Raw genomic sequence first — 20,862 nt, 5'->3', positions numbered from 1 at the left:
CTGCAATTAGTCTGCTTTAGGTTAACCCTTTAGATTCAATAAATAAAAATATTGCTGCGCCAAGTGAATTACTCAAATTAATGATGCAATGTGTATAAAAAACTCAAAATCAGAAAGCAAACTAATGCTTATATACATTAAATAGCAATCCTAATGTGAAAGACAGTGGTAAATCAAGTCCCAATAGTGAAGGGTTTAAAGTGATCAATAAATCAAATAAAGAAAACAATCTTCATCTGTGATCAAACTGTGAACAAGTGCTCCATGCTTTAGATTGCAGACTCATGACAGCACATCAGTGTGCTCAGGAAGCATTCCTAACAGGTAGGTAGGGGGTGCAACCAAGGGATAGTGCTCGTAGGTGGATAGGGGGGTGAAACCAAGGAGTGGTGCTCATGTGGGTAGGGGCTAGAACCAAGGAATGATGCTCAGAGGTGGGTTGGCAGTGGACCCAAGTAATGGCACTTAGAGGTGGGTAGGGCGGAGAAAAGGGGTGACTCCGAAATGGGGAGTTCCTGCACCCATTCTTTGAGGGGAAAAAAAAGCCCTGATTTTAACAACCACCAACCCAAAACCTAAATGTAAACCCTTAAGCAAGCCCACAGCTTAGTCCCTCATTCACACACTTGATGTGGATAGAGGGATTCTCCCCACTGAGCTATAGTGTTCTGAAAGTGGAAAGACCTCTCTGTTATCAGAATACACTGATCAATGCTGGCGGCTATAGCCAGGGGCACTGATTGAGCGAGAAAAATCCAACAGGCTGGTTGTACAGTCGAATGGTAGATTGACTTCTGTACAACCAGCCTGCCCAGACATGGATCGAATTTCTTCCGGTTCCTACTGAATTGGTCAAATTTTGATCCGTGTTTGACCGACTTTAGTCTCTTACTAGACCCAAAACTCAGCCCTAAATCTTATGCTGACATCTTTTATCACAACCAAACTGATTGCTACAGTCCCATAATATTTTCTTACCAAGGCTGGAACAACATCCGGGGGGTTCTGGAGATGGACTTTAAAGATGAATACCGAAGATCTATTTGTCAAAACATTTTCCAATGCAGACCCCTCCATGTGTCGTGTTGGATAACCAAATGCCTACAATCCTTTGCTCCTTTCATCTTTAATAATTGCGATCATTTTCTCTACATGGAAGGAGATGCCTTGGATCTAATGGAAGGCAATTACCTCACAAGTCTAAGTGTGCAACAAAAATCATTACTGTATACAAAAGAAACACAAACACATACACCCGCTGGGTTCATTCCTCGCTATTACGCGAGATCTAATATTTTCTTGTTTGTTCATCTTCCGTGAGAAAGTGAAATCAGATGACCCCCGTTGCCTTTGTTATTTTTGTTTTTTGATTGCATCTCTTTTTATTTTACATATTTCTGAGACTTTGGAACTATGACTCATTTTTTATTAACTATCCAATCTATCATAAATAAACAACTCTGATTAATGGGTCTCTGAGCGCTCCATACTTTTGATCTATGGGATAGTTTCTTGAAGCAGCAAGCATGGAAGAATTAGTTCTGCCGTGTGAAGTCTTAGAAGACCAAGCCCAGATTTTGGTGTTCTTAGGCCCAAAACCGAGAAAGAGGCTGCAATAAGAGTAACATTTTATACCGTGTACCCAATAACTTATGCCATATTTACATTATATGGCCTATGTTTGTGCACCCTTGACCATCACACATACTACATCGCCAAATACACTATATTTTCTAAAGTATTGGGACGCCTGCCTTTACACACACATGAACTTTAATGGCATCCCAGTCTTAGCCCGTAGGGTTCAATATTGAGTTGGCCCACCCTTTGCAGCTATAACAGCTTCAACTCTTCTGAGAAGGCTGTCCACAAGGTTTAGGAGTGTGTCTATGGGAATGTTTGACCATTCTTCCAGAAGCGCATTTGTAAGGTCAGGCTTTTATGTAGACGAGAAGGCCTGGCTCGCAGTCTCCGCTCTAATTCATCCCAAAGGTTCTCTATCTAGTTGAGGTGCAGGCCAGTCAAGCTCCTCCACCCTAATCTCGCTCATCCATGTCTTCATGGACCTTGCTTTGTGCACTGGTGCACAGTCATGTTGGAACAGGAAGGGGCCATCCCCAAACTGTTTCCACAAAGTTGGGAGCATAAAATTGTCCAAAATGTCCTGGTATGCCGACACCTTAAGAGTTCCCTTCACTGGGACTATCCTGAGTGTTCTGTAGCTCAAAGCTTCAAACCGCTGGAGGAGAGAAATTCAAGGCATCTCTATGGATTTTGTTCACATCCCCACTCCAAGTCGCCTAAAACTCAAGTTTTCGAGCTACGTTTGTAGCTCGATTTGGGCAGATTGGTGTTTTTTTTAAGCATTTTTTCCCCCTCGTAGAAGTGCATTGAAACGTGAGTTTTGTGCGTTTGTGAGTGTTTTCATGAATTTTGTCACCCATTTAGGCACATTTTTCTGCTCAAATGCAATAAATACTGAAAAACAAAATAATGATAAAGAAATAATATATAATAAAACATGAAAAAAGAAATAGTAGACTTATGCGCTATATTGAGGTAAGCGATCAAGCGGATGTTCCAAATCAAGGAAATACTACTGAACGTGGAACTCCTCCAAGCAAAGCAGCTAATTCTGATAGTGTCCCCACTTATCACAACGTATATAAAAGCTAGAAGAATCAGCGCTCAACTCTCAATGAGGGGGACCACTCTCTCTAACTAAATAAGCAAACCATGTCTTTAAATACAAAAAAAATCTATAGATCAATATCTAATGAATGTGTGAGTGGAAAAATGTAGAAAAAGTAAAATAATAATGGTGATGGTGAATGAAGAGATGTATAGAGTATATGCAGATGGTCATCCAATCGAAGTGAACAGGTGAATAAAATGGTACAATCACAAGATGTATACAGTATATGCAGATGATCATCCAATAAAAAATAAGAAATAAGATCAGTGAATAAACCGGTGCAATCACAAAAGTGACTGATCATGCAAAACAAAATAATGTGCAACTCCTATATGATCAAACAATTAAAATATAAAGCAGCACATAACAATGTAGATAGTGATCATAAGCAAAGTGTCCAAAAATAAATTCCAAAAAAATGTGTAGCAATAATCTGCTAGAACGTGCTTAAAATGTCCACCAACTAAATCTGAACATCTAGAAATGAAGAATATAAATAGTCCCAATATATATAAACATACCCCCGGGACAGTCAGGGCTAGCACATTCCACAATGGATAGCCTCTGATCTGTCCCGGTTCGCACTTACCTTTTAGAAGAAATACTTACTTATAAAATTTCTTCCACAGCGTTTCCATCTCTCTTGTGGGCAGCTGAAGCCGGCGCGGTCCTCTTCGGCGTCTTCTTTCGCGTCTTCTTCTCCCAGAAGGCGCCTGCACCTGTGTTCTAAAATTTTCTCGGACCCGTGAAAAAATCGGACCTCGTCACTTCCGGTGACGCTATGTCATGAAACAGCTGATGGCAGTCTCAAGTGCGCATGCGCTGAAGACATTATCTTGGTTTGGTAAAATTATAACACATAGCGGACAGCTGACTGAGAGAAGGCGGGGCTGAGGTGGGACGGAAGACTCCGCCGCGTCATCTGCAGAGCTGAATAGAGGAGACGGGACGGAGGTGCGGCCGTAATAGATGCAGGGCTTAAGCGACTCCTTCTGTTTTATTATCTTTAGTAATTATCCTATTATTTATCCTTAGGATTTCATTACATTTAGTATTTCTATAATACAAAATAAGAAATACTAAATGTAATGAAATCCTAAGGATAAATAATACGATAATTGCTTAAGATAATAAAACAAGGAGTCGCTAAAGTCCTGCATTTATTACACGGCCGCACCTCCGTCCCACCTCCTCTATTCAGCTCTGCAGATGACGCGGCGGTGTCTTCCGTCCCACCTCAGCCCCGCCTTCTCTCAGTCAGCTGTCCGCTCTCTGTTATAATTTTGCCAAACCTCGAAAAATGTCTTCTCCGCATGCGCACGGACGACTCCGCATGCGCACGGACGACTCCCATCAGCTGTTTTGTGATGCTCTGTCCCCGGAAGTGACGAGGTCCGATTTTTTTCACGGGTGCGACAAAATTTTACAACACCGGCCCCTCTCGTCACTTCCGGTGCGGCGCCGCATTCCTCCACAGCTTCTGGGCATGCCTAGAAGCTGTTTAGCAGGGGAATGCGGCGTCGCCCGGAAGTGACGAGCGGGGCCGGTGCCGTCGCATTGATTCCTGGGAGCGATGACGTTCAGCTCCCAGGAATCAGTGCAAGCCCGGAAGTGACGATGGAGCCGCGGCACAGAGGGAGGAAGTGAAGACTAGGTGAGTATATTTGATCTTCAATTACAAGGTGAGTAAATAAAAAAAAAAAAAACCCTAACTATCCAATTCCTTTTCAGGTGAAGGTGTAGAAGCGGACGGGTACAAAAAAAAAATATTGATTTTGTGCCCGGAACTCCGCTTTAATAAAAAAAAATTAAATAATAATAATAATGGGACAACTGTCCCTCTGGGAAATGACGGGGTTCTTATTTCAAGTATTGTCCTGGGTGTCGGCACATGTGCAGGTATTTAAGTATACATGCTATAAGCTGTTTTTTTTTTTTTTTTTCTTTTTCAGGGACTGATGTCCTCCCTGTATATTTGTTCATTAGCTGGTATGACTTCTCTGTGCTACTATGGAAATTATTACTGCTTTTTTGAGTAATTGCATATACCCTATTGTATAATTGTCATTATGTCACATTTATGCTCTACTCTAATGGCCGGAATACACGATAAGAAAATCGGCTGAAAATTTCCGTTCAGCGAACGATCGGCCGATATTCTACTCGTTAATGCCCAGCCATCAATGACCGATATCGATAGTGTGAACGAAAAAAAAACGAAAAATTCTGTCGTCTCGTTTGCGAATGAACGATATTCTATACGTTGGTGTTAAGGTCGTTCATTTGAAATCTGTAGAACATCATCACGCTGAACACTGTTTCGATGGTCGGCGGTCAACGGTCGGGCGATATTCGGCCCGTGTATGTTGGCAACGTTTTCGACCAGCGAACACTTTTTCATAAATCGGTGGTCGAATGATCAGGCGATATTCAAATCGGTTCACACTGCCGCGACCTGAAAGTCGTGTGACTTGCAGTTCCACTTTGCCAGGCGACTTGAGTATTACTTTGATAAAAGTATAGAATAGAAGAGAATAAAAGTTGGATAGAAGTCTCCTTGAAGTAGTACAGGAACCTTTTCTGAAGTCAGAGTGAATTTAGTAGTGTTAAGACAGCTTTCATTGACTAACATGGGATTTTACATGTCACGCGACTTGGGCTCTCACAAGTCGGATCCCAAGTCGTGGCAGTGTGAACCGAGCCTAATAAAGAATTTATTTGTTTAAAAAAAAATTAAAACGCTGAACAAAAACTTGCAAAAATGATCAAAAACATACATAAAAAACACCAGACAAAATGCCAGAAAAAATGCCCAAAAACACGACACTCGGGTGTGAATGCAGTCTGACTGTTCCTGTGCACAATGCGAACTCCATAAAGACGTGGTAGAGGAACTCTAATTTCCTGCTCAGAGCCATGGCCTTGACTGTACTAAACACCTTTGGAATAGACTGGAAAACTTATTGTGAGCCAGGTCTTCTCATCCAACATTGACCTAAATGTTCATTTAACTGAATGGAACCCCTTCCCAGTAGGGTGGAGGCTAATATAACTCAGAAGAAGGGACAGCTCCCTATTAATGGTTTTGGAATTGGAAGTCCAACAAGCCCAACCTTTTTTGGTCATATAGTATATATATTGTATTTTGATTACAGGTGCATCTTATAAAACTAGAATATCATCAAAAAGTTAATTTATTTCAGTAATTCAATTAACCACTTGCCGTCTGCTCACTCGAGCTCTACTGCGGCAAAGTGGTTCGTTATCGTCTGGCGACGTAGACCTACGTCGCCAGACACTCCCCTTTCTCGGCAGCGCGCTCCGCTGGAGGCTCGCTCCCACTGTAATCAGTCACAGCGGGAGTCGGGCCAGGGGAGGAGCAGCGGCGATCGCCGCCGCTATTCCCCGATCGTTGTGGAATTGAGTGTGGAGATCCGCCCGCTTGTGTAAACACAAGCGGGCGGATCTCCTAAGTGACAGGCAGGGTCAGATTGCAGGATTCAGCGTAGCTGAACCTGCGATCTGTCCCTGTGTCACACAGTCCCCTCCCCCCACACACGTTAGTAAGCACCAGGCATACATTAACCCCTCCCTCTCCAATAAAATTAACCCCTTCCCTGCCAGTGTCATTTTTACAGTAACAGTGCATATATATAGCACTCATTACTGTAGAAATGTCACTGGTACCCCCAAAAGTGTCAAAAATGTCAGTCAAGGGTCCGATCTGTCCGCCGCAATGTCGCAAAGAAAATCGCAGATCGCCGCCATTACTCGTTAAAAAAAAAACACAAAAAATGACATAAATCTTTCCCTTAGTTAGTAAACGCAATAACTTTTGTGCAAACCAATCAAAATACACTTATTGTGATTTTTTTACCAAACATAGGTAGCAGAAAACAAATTGGCCAAAAATTTTAAAAAATTTTGATTTTTACATTTTTTGGGGGGGATTTTCATATAAAAAATGTGAAAAATATTGTTATTTTTTCAAAATTTACGCTCTTTTTTTGTTTATAGCGCAAAAAGTAAAAATCGCACAGGTGATCAAATACCACCAAAAGAAAGCTCTGTTTGTGGGGAAAAAAAATGTAAATTTCGTTTGGGTACGGTGTCGCACGACCGTGCAATTGTCAGTTAAAGTCGCACAGTGCCGAATCGCAAAAAGTGGCCCAGACGTAAGACAGCAAAATCCTCCGGTGGTAAAGTGGTTAAAAAAGTGAAACTCCTATATTTTATATAGATGTGTTGCACACAGAGTGATATATTTCTTTCTTTTGATTTTGGTGATAATGGCTTACAGCTAGTGAAAACCCAAAATTCAGTATCTCAGAAAATGTGGACTTGATAAAACCCAGTGGACCAACACCAGCAGATGGCATGGCTCCCAAAATCATCACAGACTGTGGAAAATGTTGCATTTTATCAAGTCCCAGAGTCTGGAGGAGGAGTGTAGAGGCACAGAATCCAAGTTGCATGAGGTCCAGTGTGAAGTTCCCACAGTCTGTGATGATTTGGGGAGCCATGTCTTCTGCTGGTGTTGGTCCACTGTGTTTTATCAAGTCCAAAGTCAGCACAGCCTTCTAGCAGGAAATTCTGGAGCACTTCATGCTTCCCTCTGCTGATTAGCTTTATGGAGATGCTGATTTCATTTTCCAGCAGGACTTGGCACCGCCCACACTGCCAAAACTACCAATACCTGGTCACATGATCATGGTATCACTGTGCTTGATTGTCCAGCAAACTCGCCTGACCTAAACCCCATAGAGGATCTGTAGGGTATTGTCAAGAGGAAGAGGAGAGACACCAGACCCAACAATGCAGATGAGCTGAAGGCCGCTATCAAAGCAACCTGGGCTTCCATAACACCTCAGCAGTGCCACAGGCTGATCGCCTCCATGCCACGCCACATTGATGCAGTAATTCATGCAAAAGGAGCCCCAAGCAAGTATTGAGTGCATACTATACTGTACATGGACATACTTTTCTCTAAGCCAACATTTCTGTATTATAATCCTTTTTTTTTTTTTTTTGGTCTTATGTAACAATCTAATTTTCTGAGATACTGAATTTTTTAGGTTTTCACTAGCTGTAAGCCATAATCATCAAAATTAAAAGAAATAAATGCTTGAAATAGATCACTCTGCGTGTAACACATCTATATAAAATATATGAGCTTCACTTTTTGAATTGAATTACTGAAATAAATTAATTTTTTGATGATATTCTAATTTTATGAGATGCACTGCTATATACTCAACATAACAAGCCCATAGCCACCATAACCCAACCCTTTTAACATACAGGATTTAGGGGGGTGAGATACTGACACATTTGTCTTTCTGTGGAGGTGCACAGCTATCCTCACATGCACAGGCATAACTAGAACCTTCAGGGCCCCAGTGCAAGAAACCATGAAGGGCCCCCCGGACCCCTGGCCAGGGCCCTTCCCTTCAAGCCTGGGGCTCTTCCCACTGATCCTGGGGCCCTTTACTCTCCTTGCAGGGCCCTTTATTACGGTCCAGCAGCGGGACCCTTTCACAAGTTCTGCAGTGGGCCCCCTTCCTGCCATCTTGGGGCCTCCCCACCGTGATGGAATGCCAGGGCCCGGTTGCAAGTGTGATCTTTGCGATCCTGGAAGTTCCCCCACTGCTGTCAGTAGTTTTTATTTTTTGGTATTTTAATTGTATTATTTTTTATCATTTTATTTTTTTTTTTACAATGTCACTGACTATGACTCTGTCCATTCAGAAAAGGAAGAAGCTGGTAAATTACAGATTTACCGACCCCTTCCTGGTTCTCTATTGTGACACATCCCCTGCAGCAGCCGGCAGGAGAGGAAAGGGAGCACAGTGGGAGGGGGGGGGGGGGCAGGGGAGTGCACAGGGGCTCAAAGACAGCAGAACACAAGTGAACTGGATAGGAGGAGTGGCGGGGGAACCAATCTCCTCCATTTTCCTCCTGCAGCTACAGGAGGAAAAAGGAGGAAAGTGATTTCTCTACATGCTGCCCCCACAGCCCCTCCTATCCAGGTGTACAGGGGAGCCGCACAGGCCCCCTGGAGCATGAGGCCCGGTTGCAATTGCGACCCCTGCAACCCCTGTAGTTACGCCCCTGTTCACATGTCATTCAGGTAAGTGTTTGCTCAAGGCACCCTTGTGAGTCAAGAAACAGAACTTTTGGGTTGACAAGGGTTCATGCCAGGTTCCAGCAGGTAAATCTTGACCTTGATTGAACTTGATTTCTCATTATAGGGTTTTGACAGATGTGAGAGACTCTCCTTCCCCCCTTCCCCACCCACCTTGGTTGGTCCCAAAGATTTTGTAGAGCTGAGACAGCGCACCTACCACTGTCTAATGGGGAATCCCCCTCTAAGTGTGACCCTACCGGTGCTGCATGTGTTAAACCTGTAATGTCATTGAGCTTATAGGAAACACACTGACTATTGCATTAGAAATTGACCTACACAGGAAAAATATTATTACAATGAAACTAGGAAGTGAAGAAAAGATCTACTTTACAGTAATAATTGGTGCCTGCAAATAAAGATCAATGGCCCAATGATGTGCAGCTTCTTATTAATGACTTATTCTCAGGGAATGCATGTACTGTACAAAGGATGGGAGCAATCAAACGGATAGAAATGATTAATCATTTTATTTTTGATACTATCCACATTTTTGAGCGAAAATGGGAAAAATTGGTGATATTTCATCCGCATATACTATGGTAGTGAGCATACTTATATATTATTTTTGGGTAAGCTCCTGACCTTGGCGTAACCGTTCACACTGGGGCGACCTGTCAGGCGACCTGGTCGCCGTAGGTCGCCTGGCATAGAGAAGCTGTGGACCCGTTCTAATAGGAGCGACACAAGTCGCTCCGACTTAGAAAAAGGGTCCTGAGCTTCTTTGGGGCGACCTGGAGCGACCTGCATTGACTTCAATGTTATGAAGTCCGTGCCGGCCGCTCCGAGGTCGTGGTGCGAGCAGCGCACCGCTACCTGTGAGGTCGCCCCGGGAAGTCGGATCGCCCCAGTGTGAACGGGGCCTGATGCATATGCGTCGTATGTTTTTTCACACATGTATTACTTTGAGCCCAATGTTCATTGTATTCAGTGTGACACTTTCTTGGTTATATTTTATTTTTGTTTGTTTTTTACTTTTATTGTTTTTGCACGACGGTACTGTACACTTTATCTTTTACGCACTCTTTTTGGTTAAAATTTTGGAAATTTATTGACCCGTGTTACCAGACGTGTAGAATTCTGTTGATTGTATATCTTGAATGCAGAGTCCGCTTTACAATTTTTATTATACAGGATTTATATAGCGCCAATAGTTTACGCAGCGCTTTACAATATAAAAAGGAAGGCAGTACAGTTACAGTAAAATACAAGAGGGTTAAGGGGGCCTTGCTAAGAATAGATTATAATCTAACACGGTGGGGCAAGTGTTTCAAAAGGTTAGATCTGTGGGGGGGGGGAGCTGATGGAAGTGATTAACCACATAACGACCGCTCACATTGCTGCTACTGCGGCAATGTGGCTCGTTATCGTCCAGCGACGTAGACCTACGTCGCTCGACTCCTCCCCTTGTGGGTGGCGCGCGCGCGCCGCCGGAGGCTCGCTCCCGCTGTATTCGGTCACAGCGGGAGTCGGGCCAGGGGAGGAGCGGTGGCGATCACCACCGCTCTTCCCCGATCGTCGGGGAATCGAGTCTGGAGATCTGCCCGCTTGTGTAAACAAAGCGGGCGGATCGCCTAAGCGACAGGCAGGGTCAGATTGCAGGGTTCAGCATAGCTGAACATGCGATCTGTCCCTGTGTCACTCAGTCACCTCCCCCCACACATGTCAGTAAGCACCAGGCATACATTAACCCCTCCCTCTCCAATAAAATTAACCCCTTCCTTGCCAGTGGCATTTTTACAGTAACAGTGCATATGTATAGCACTGATTACTGCAGTAATGTCACTGGAACCCTCAAAAGTGTCAAAAATGTCAGTCAAGGGTCCGATCTGTCCGCCGCAATGTCGCAGTCCCGCAAAAAAAATCGCAGAATGCCGCCATTACTCGTTAAAAAAAAAACACTAAAAATGACAGAAATCTTTCCCTTAGTTAGTAAACGCAATAACTTTTGCGCAAACCAATCAAAATACGCTTATTGCGATTTTTTTTTTACCAAAAATATGTAGCGGAAAACAAATTGGCCAAAAATGATAAAAAAATTTTGATTTTTATATTTTTTTGGGGGGAATTTCATATAAAAAATATGAAAAATATTGTTGTTTTTTCAAAATGTTCGCTCTTTTTTTGTTTATAGCGCAAAAAGTAAAAATTGCACAGGTGATCAAATACCACCAAAAGAAAGCTCTGTTTGTGGGAAAAAAAGGACGTAAATGTATTTTGGGTACGGCGTTGCATGACCGCGCAATTGTCAGTTAAAGTCGCACAGTGCCGAATCACAAAAAGTGTCCCAGACGTAAGACAGCAAAATCCTCCGGTGGTAAAGTGGTTAAAGATTAGTTGGGAGCGTGATAGACTTCCCTAAAGAGATATGTTTTCAGGGATCGCCTAAAGACAGCCAGAGTAGGAGATAGCCGGACTGATTAAGGTACAGTAGGGAGTTCCAGAGCATGGGAGAGGCTCTGGAGAAGTCCTGGAGATAAGCATGGAAGGAGGAGGCAAGGAAGCTGGAGCAGGAGGTCTTGAGAGAAGTGCAGAAGACAGTTTGGGTGATATTTGGAGGCAAGATTGGTGATCGGGGCAGAGTTGTGAATGGCTTTGTATGTTGTGGTTAGTATTTTTATTTTAATTTGCTGGGCAATCGGGAACAAGTGTAGGGATTGGCGGAGAGGGGTGGCAGGCACTGAGTGGTTGTTAAGGTGGATGAGTCTGGTAACAGCATTCATGATAGACTGCAGAGGGGATCGCCTTTGGAGAGGTAGGCCTATGAGGAGGGAGTTGCAATAGTCAATGCAAGAGATAACAAGGGAGTGAATGAGTAGTTTGGTGGTTTCATTCGTTAAAAAGGGGCAAACTTTAGAGATGTTATGGGGGTAAGTCTACAAGCTTTTGACAACGATTGAATTTGGAGCTGAAAGCACTCCTCATCAGTGCCCATCAGTAAAGGAGAAAACTTATTTAGAAATTTTATAACAGTAATGAAGAAAAACATTTTTTTTTTTCATTAAAAACGTTCCCAAATTTTCGGTCTTTTTTTTTTTTTTAGCAACAGTGGTGATCAAATACTGCCAAAGGAAAGCCCTATTTTTGGTAAAAAAAAAATATATATATAAAAATGACAGTTGGGTACAGTGTTTGCATGAGCAGGAAGGGGGTAAAAGTGCCCAGTAGGGAGAAGTGATTAAAGCGGAGTTCCGGCCTCAAAATCAACAAAATCGATTTTGGGCCATCCGCTTGCTGAGTGTCACCTAAAAAACAAATGGATAATCACGACTTTATTTTTTTTGTTCACTTACCTTATTATAGAAGAAAATATACTCACCTTTCTTCCACTTCCTCCCTCTGCGGCCGCGGCCCGCGCCGTCACTTCCTCCTTGCATTGACTCCTGGGAGCTGAACGTCATCGCTCCTAGGAATCAATGCGCCTGCAGCGGCCCCGCCGTCACTTCCGGTGCAGACGCGTCATTCCCTGCTAAACAGCTTCTTGGCATGCCCAGAAGCTGTGCAGGGATGACGCTCCTGCACCGGAAGTGACGGCGGGGCCGCTGCAGTGCATTGTGGGACCGAAGAGGACACGGAAGAGGACACAAAGAGGGACGCTGTGGCTTCAGCTGCCCACACCTGAGATGGCAGCGCTGGAGAAGAAATTTTCAAGGTAAGTATTTCTTCTAAAAGATAAGTGCAACCCGGGACAGTTCAGAGGCTATCCATTATGGAACGTACTAGCCCTGACTGTTCCGGGGGTATTTTTATTAATAAAATCATGTCCGAGGCCGAAACTCCGCTTTAAGTATGTGGATGATCTGTGCATGCTTTAGATGGAAGGGGGAAGGTGCCAGTAGAAAGGAAGAGATTAAAGATATGAGTGAGGGAGCAAAGGATAGAAGAAGAAGGTGACCGTAGTAGTTGCGATGATTGTGTCTGTACATTGTGCTCTAATAAAAATCGTTCGTAATTTAAAAAAAAGAAATAAATAGATTTTCTTAGATGGACACGCTTTCTTACTATCTGTCTATCGCTAACAGTTCTATCTGCTTAAAAAACACATTGTATTGGTTTTGCATCCTCAGGGGAAGAACGTATGGCCGGCTTAATCTGCAGCTTGGGGGGTCTCTACGGAGATGCTATCTGTGCCTATGGGCCGTCTGCATACATAGAACCATCTTTGTTCCACATGAACAGAGATGTTTTAGCTGTTTTATCTTTAGTAATATTGTATTTGTTTGCTAGGATAGAAACAGCTGCTTCTTTACAAATTCCGTTTGCTGTGTAAAAGCTTGAACATAGAATGCAAGTGTAGCAACGGTAACTAATTGTGACAAGGATTCTTAAGCAAAAATGGGTAAAAAGCGCACTGTTAACAAATCTTAGATTATTTCAGGGATCATGCATGCAGACATTAAAAATGCAGTGTTCAGTAAGCCTTTTTTTTAAATACTGATCTAAGTGGTAATGTATTGTTTTTATGGGCACATGTACACAGGTGCATAAAGATCAGTAATCTTGCACTGCATTAAAATTCACAAAAAAATTAGAAAAACCTGCATCTGAGGTTCTACGTATGGACCGTATTAAGAGTAGAAGGGCCTCAAATGGAGGACGCTAGGTAGCAATGGTTTCCTGTATCCCAGCAGCTAATGCCCGGTACACACGTGCAGATTATCTGAAGACTTTTGTCTGTAGACTTACCAAAACCATATAATATGAGGTCAAACCTAAACACTTTCAATTTGTATGCAATCCGGCAGGCCCTTGCACTACATAGAAAAGGTAAATCTGAAGACAAAAGTCTTCAGATAATCTGCACGTGTGTACGGGGCATTAGTGTCAATAGCCACTTGCATCCTAGCAACAGAATACATTAGACAGCAATGGTTACCTGCATCTGAGTCTTGTAATGGACCTTCTGCCTGCATCCTAGCAACTGAGCATGTTAAGTAGCTATAGCCACCTGCATCCTAGCAACTGAGTATTTTATACAGTAATAGCCACCTGCATCCTAGCAACAGAATACATTAGACAGCAATGATTACCTGCATCCTAGCATCAAAGGATCCTAGGCGGCAGTTGCCACTAGTGTCTTGGCAACTAAGTCTTGTAATGGAGGATGCTAGACTGCAATAGCTACCTGCATCCTAGCAACTGAGCATGTTAAGTAGCAATAGCCACCTGCATCTTAGCAACCTAGGCAATAATAGCCACCTGCATCCTAGCAACAGAATACATTAGATGGCAATGACGACCTGCATCCTAGCATCATAGGATGCTAGGTTGCAATAACAACTAGTGTCTTAGCAACTAATTCTTGTAATGGAGGATGATAGACTGCAATAGCTACCTGCATCCTAGAAACTGAACATGTTAAGTAGCAATAGCCACCTGCATCTTAGCAACCTAGGCAATAATAGCCACCTGCATCCTAGCAACAGAATACATTAGATGGCAATGACCACCTGCATCCTAGCATCATAGGATGCTAGGTTGCAATATCAACTAGTGTCTTAGCAACTAAGTCTTGTAATGGAGGATGATAGACTGCAATAGCTACCTGCATCCTAGAAACTGAGCATGTTGAGTAACAATAGCCACCTGCATCTTAGCAACTGAGAAATCTAGGCAGTAATAGCCACTTGCATCCTAGCAACAGAATACATTAGATAGCAATGACCACCTGCATCCTAGCATCATAGGATGCTAGGTGACAGTAGCCACTAGTGTCTTAGCAATTAAGTCTTGTAATGGAGGATGCTAGACTGCAATAGCTACCTGCATCCTAGCAACTGAGCATGTTAAGTAGCAATAGCCACCTGCATCTTAGCAACTGAGAAATCTAGGCAGTAATAGCCACCTGCATCCTAGCAACAGAATATATTAGATGGCAATGACCACCTGCATCCTAGCATCAAAGGATGCTAGGCGGCAGTAGCCAGTAGTGTCTTGGCAACTGAGTCATGTAATGGAGGATGCTAGACTGCAATAGCTACCTGCATCCTAGCAACTGAGCATGTTAAGTAGCAATAGCCACCTGCATCTTAGCAACTGAGAATTCTAGGCGGTAATAGCCACCTGCATCCTAGCAACAGAATACATTAGATGGCAAAGACCACCTGCATCCTAGCATCAAAGGATGCTAGGCGGCAGTAGCCAGTAGTGTCTTGGCAACTGAGTCATGTAATGGAGGATGCTAGACTGCAATAGCTACCTGCATCCTAGCAAATGAGCATGTTAAGTAGCAATAGCCACCTGCGTCTTAGCAACTGAGAATTCTAGGCAGTAATAGACACCTGCATCCTAGCAACAGAATACATTAGATGGCAATGACCATCTGCATCCTAGCATCATAGGACACTAGGAGGCAGTAGCCACCGGTATCCTAGAAACTGAGTCCTAATAATGGAGAACATTAGGTTGCAACAGAGGGTGCAAGGTGGCAATGGCTTTCTGCTTCCTAGAAGCTAAGAATTGTAGACTGCAATAGCCACCTGCTGCCTGTATGCTAGCAACTGAAGATGTTAGGTGTTATAGCCACCTGCGTCTGAACAATAGAGGATGCTATGCCACAATGGCCACCCTTATCCTATCGACATAGGATGCTAGCCAGCAATAACTGCCTACTTCCTAGCAACTGAAGATGCCAGCCAGCAATAGCCGCCTACATCCTAGCAATGAAGGATTCTAGGTAGCAATGGCTCCTTGTTTCCTAGCAATCAATAGGCTGCAGTAACACTGTATGATTTGTATGCACATAATTGTTACTCAAATTTACATATAACAGCATATAGAGCATTTTTATGCAGGATCATGCTGCCAGCTCCTGCCCGCAAAACCCAGAGTACTAGTTGCTGTATTTTCATACAGCCGTGTGCATGCAACCTGATATATCCAAGAAAATCAAGCAAATTAGCAGATAAAGGCCCCTTTCACACGGGCACCTCCGGAATCCGCTTGGTACGTCTTAGCTCAATGGAGAACGTCACAGAAAACGGACCGCCTGTTCATTTTCATCCTATCATATCCGATCCGCCAGACGGATTGAAAATAGGACCACCATCCGTCTGGATTTTGTGGACAGGATCAGATCAGAGTGCAAGGTCTGATCAGGTCCACCTGAAAAACGGACCTGATTGGACAGCCTGAATGAAAGGGCCCAAAGTCTATCTCCTTTTCCTTTCCTATTGGCGTACAAAAGCCACCTATGCCTTAGCAACGGAGGACACCAGACAACAATAGCTGCCTGCATCCCGGCAACTGAAGAAGCTAGACGACAAGAGCCACCTGCATCCTAACAACTCAATAGGATAGATGGCAATAGCTGCCTGTGTCCTAGCAATTGACAATGCTCAGTTGCAATAACCACCGGCATCCTAGCAATGAAACATGCTAGATAGCAATAGCCACCTGCATTCTAGCAAAGAAGCATGCTAGATGGCAATAGCCACCTGCATCCTAGCAACCGAGCATGCTAGATGGCAATAGCCACCTGCATTCTAGCATAGAAGCATGCTAGATGGCAGTAGCCACCTACATCCTAGCAACAGAGCATGCTAGACGGTAATAGCCACCTGCATCCTGGCAACGAAGCATGCTAGATAGCAATAACCACCGGCATCCTAGCAATGAAGTTTACTAGATGGCAATAGCAACCTGCATCCTAGCAACTATGCATGCTAGTCTGCAATAGCCACTGGCATCCTAGCAACGAAGCATGCTAGATGGCAATAGACACCTGCATCCTAGCAACAGAATAATAAACAAGGCAATAGCCACCTGTGTTCTAGTAAAGGAATATGCTTAGTGGCAATGGCCTAATGTGTGCTAGCATCTAAGGATGCTAGCTACGGCCTAGCTATGTAGTCCCAGTAACCAAAAACACTAGGCTGCAATAGCCACCTGCATCCTTACAATGAAGGGGCGGGGCTAGGCTTCAACAGCCACCTGGTGTTCTTGAAACAAAGGATGCTAGGCAGCAATAGCTGCCTGTGTCCTAGCAACAAAGGATGCCAGCCAGCAATAGCCACCTGCATCCTAGCAACCAATAGGCAGCATTAGTGCTGTACGCTTGTAAACACGTAAACATTGCTCAAACATTTTATGGACAGAGCGTAAAGAGAATCAGAATGCCAGCTACTCCCAGCAAGATGCAAAGTACTTATTACTGTATTTTTATAGACATGTCGTCATAATTTATTTTTGAAAAAAGTAAGCATGTAAGGATGGGTGACCTCCTGTAATGTTACAATAGTTTTGCATGTCCTGCTTTAGGTAAAGCTATACCTCTGTTATATGTTGTTTGCACCGTACTGTGAAAAGTATGTACATAGATACCAAAAATGTTGCTGAAGCATGCAAGCCTCGTCAAGCTCGACATAGACCACAGGATGTGGTCAGATGTTTGTTTCTCCTGTAAGCTGTGGGACGCGATTGCTTACTTATTGAGTAAAATAACAAAACAGGGCTACACAGATATACATGGTTCCCTAACCATTGATTTGTACAGGTTGAGTGGAGTGATTTATGATCTACCTGTTACTCCTGGTAACTCTTGCGGCCATGTGCAGAAGTTTTAATTCCACCCCACCACCAGTCCCCGCTGGGCTGTGCATTTACCTGCTGCACACTCAAAGTGAAAATGGCAAATGGCCTGGGCAGGAGGGGGGGGGGTGCCCGGGGGTGCCCGGTAGGCAAGTGGATAAATAAACCCAATGCAGGAGGTCCATGTAAATGCCACCTAGTACTGACATGGGTTATGTGAGGTGCAGTCTTGCAATGATCATTCTACTTTAATTGACTTCTCTTTTTTTTTTCAGTGTGTAAGAGAACTTGGGATAACATTACGTGCTGGCCATCGGCATCGGTCGGAGAGGTTGTCGTGTTGCAATGTCCTGGATACTTTAGCATGTTCACTTCCGGTACCGTGAATGGTGAGTCGATTCCTATGGTCGTTTTGCTGATGTGCTATCTGAGCAATGGCTTGGTTGGCCAATAAAGGTGTTCTGATTGGACAAGGAATGGCTGCTGCACACGTTTCTCCCCAGGGGGGTCAGAAAGGGCATTGCCTCTAAAGTCTGAAAAACAGAGGATCAGAAGGCTTCTCATGCTAAGTCAGAGAATTAGCAAATTGTTTTTATTTTTATTTTTTTTACGTGTTGGTGTTACAGTGCCTTGAAAAAGTATTCATACCCCTTGAAATGTTGTCCTGTTACAACCGAAAACATAAATGTAGTCCTGCTGGAAGGTGAACCTCCGCCCCAGTCTCAAGTCTTTTGGAGACTCTAACAGGTTTTCTTCTAAGATTGTCCTGTGTTTGGCTCCATCCATCTTCCCATCAGCTTCCCTGTCCCTGCTGAAGAAAAGCATCCCCACAACATGGTGCTGCCACCACCATGTTTCATGGTGGGCATGGTGTGTTCAGGGTGATGTGCAGTGTTAGTTTTCCGCCACACATAGCGTTTTGTTTTTAGGCCAAAAGGTTGAACTTTGGTCTCATTCACATGTTTGTCCCCCCACATGGCTTCTCACAAACGGGACTTCTTTTAGTTTTCTTTCACCAATGGCTTTCTTCTTGCCACTCTTCCATAAAGGGCAGATTTGTGGAGTCACGACTAATAGTTGTCCTGTGGACAGATTCTCCCACCTGAGCTGTGGATCTCTGCAGCTCCTCCAGAGTTACCATGGGCCTCTTGGCTGCTCCTCTGATGAATGCTCTCCTTGCCGGCCTGTCAGTTTAGGTGGACGGCCATTTCTTGGTAGGTTGCAGTTGTGCCATGCTATTTCTATTTTCCAGTGATGGATTGAACAGCGCTCTGTGAGATGTTCAACGTTTGGGATATTTTTTATAACCTAACCCTGCTTTAAACCTCTACACAACTTTATCTCTGACCTGTCTGGTGTGTTCCTTGGCCTTCATGATGCTGTGTTTTCACTAAGGTTCTCTAACAAACCTCTGAGGGCTTCACAGAACAGCTGTATTTATACTGAGATTAAATTACACATAGGTGTTAGGGGTATCAGAGTAAAGGGGGGTGAATACAAATGCACGCCACACTTTTCACACATTTTATTTGTAAAAACATTTCTAAAACCATTTATCATTTTCTTTCCACTTCACAATGGAATATGTGCCACTTTGTGTTGGTCTATGACATAAAATCCCAATAAAATACATTTACGTTTTTGGTTGTAACATGACAAAATGTAGAAAATTTCAAGGGGTAGGAATACTTTTTCAAGGCGCTGTATATCTTTCACTTAAAGGTTTTAAGTTGCAGTGAGTAAATACAGCTGGATAAAGTCAAAAAATGTGTCTGCCTTCATTTCAGGCTGCAAAGCCGCAAAATGGGATTAATTTACAGGGCCGTTATTCTTTTCTATACCTGTGACAAGCTCACTCAGGACAGGCTTTTGAATGGGACTGCAGGCTAGTCTCTTGCCTACCGACTATGGGCCCTGGCTTGCGAGGGAACACTGCTCTTTGTGGGGTGTATGCTGGGGGGACCCTTGGAGTAATGTTACTTTGGATTCAAGTCCACATCTCCCCAAGGCAGACTCTGGGACTCTAGGCCTAGGATCCATGTTAAAGGCCTAGCTGTCTATTGCCAATAAGGGACTGCTGCGCACAGTCAGACTCATGGCAGATGCTAATATCAGCTCAACCACCTGTCTTCCACACATTGTTGTGATTAACTCACCTATTGTCTACTGTGGGGATGTGTTTACACTTATAATAATGTGCATTGTACTTCACAAGCTCAATGACATCAAGTTTTCTAGTTAATTAGCTCAAGTTAAATAAATCACTGTCATCTATTAGTTGCTAGTGGGAAAGTAGAATACTGTTTGTGTTGGTTTTTCCTTAGATATGTTAATTATATTTCTGTACACAATTTCATCTGCATATGATAATGTAATTAGGCACCTGACCTGGTGTGGTATATATACGGTGTTAGTTTGTTCAATAAATGTTCCAGATCTTATACAAGCTAGTCTCGGCTAGTTTTGTATTGGGGCGGCTAGAATATCTGATATCTATGGTCAAGATTGAAGGAAGCGGTATTCTGACGGAAGCACACAAGCACATTGTGGGGTTGCCGTTTGGTTACAATAACCACTGTATATATACTGTATATTTTGTAAGAGCTTTATTTGTGCTGCAAAGCAGCACTTCTGCAATTTTGCCTAGGCAAGAATTTCTCCCTACATCCTGCATGTACGAGGATGTGCTGCAGGGCTTGGATACAGAGAGAGCCCTGTGGCACATCTGTCCATGTGCCCGATCCCTCAGGCTTCTGTGCACGAATGGGGTTTCCCGGAGCATAAGCAACACACCAACCAGGGAAGTCTGAAAATGTCCCTGCCTTTGCGGATGGGCCAGAAATTACCTGCATGTGCACAGATATGCTGGCGGGCTCTACCAGGACCCGGCGGTTGGGTAGTGCCCATGGGTACATTTGTGCATCTCCCATAATTGTGGCGCCTGCTGGGGGGAATTGTACTTTGCTTCCAGCAAAATTCCACCATATACCGTGTTTTCCCGAAAATAAGAACGGGTCTTTCCCCACAAATAGAGCTTTCTTTTGGTGGTATTTGATCACCTGTTCGGTTTTTATTGTTTGCGCTATAAACAAAAAAAGAGCGACAATTCTGAAAAAAAAAAAACTATTTTTCACATTCTGCTATATAACATTTCCCAAAAAAATTTTTTTAAATCAATTATGTAACATTTTAGGCCAATTTGTTTTCTGCTATATATTTTTGGTAAAAAAAAAAAAATCGCAATTAAAAAAGAAAAAAAAAAAGTTATCGCGTCTAGTAACTACGGGAAAGATTTATGTCATTTTTATTGTTTTTTTTTTTTTACTAGTAATGGCGACGATCCGCGATTTTTAGCGGGACTGCGACATTGCGGCGGACAGATCAGACCCCTAACTGACATTTTTTTAACACTTTTGGGGGGACCAATGACATTACTACAGTAATCAGTGCTAAA

At 43.4% G+C, this 20,862-nt stretch overlaps 1 protein-coding gene across 2 annotated transcripts in view; it reads left to right on the top strand.

The window, feature by feature from the left end:
- VIPR1 (vasoactive intestinal peptide receptor 1) overlaps positions 1-20,862 on the top strand; it is a 498,950-nt gene that overhangs the window by 248,277 nt on the left and 229,811 nt on the right. For both annotated transcript variants that reach the window (XM_082258025.1, XM_082258024.1), the window contains exon 3: positions 17,684-17,797. In XM_082258025.1, the coding sequence (XP_082114151.1) occupies positions 17,684-17,797 (114 nt within the window). The remainder of the gene's footprint in view (positions 1-17,683; positions 17,798-20,862) is intronic.

Source organism: Pelophylax lessonae (assembly GCF_965119305.1).
Source record: "Pelophylax lessonae genome assembly, chromosome: 5".
In the NCBI taxonomy this organism is placed as follows: Eukaryota; Metazoa; Chordata; class Amphibia; order Anura; family Ranidae; genus Pelophylax; species Pelophylax lessonae.
This window is presented reverse-complemented; position numbering and strand designations above follow the sequence as displayed.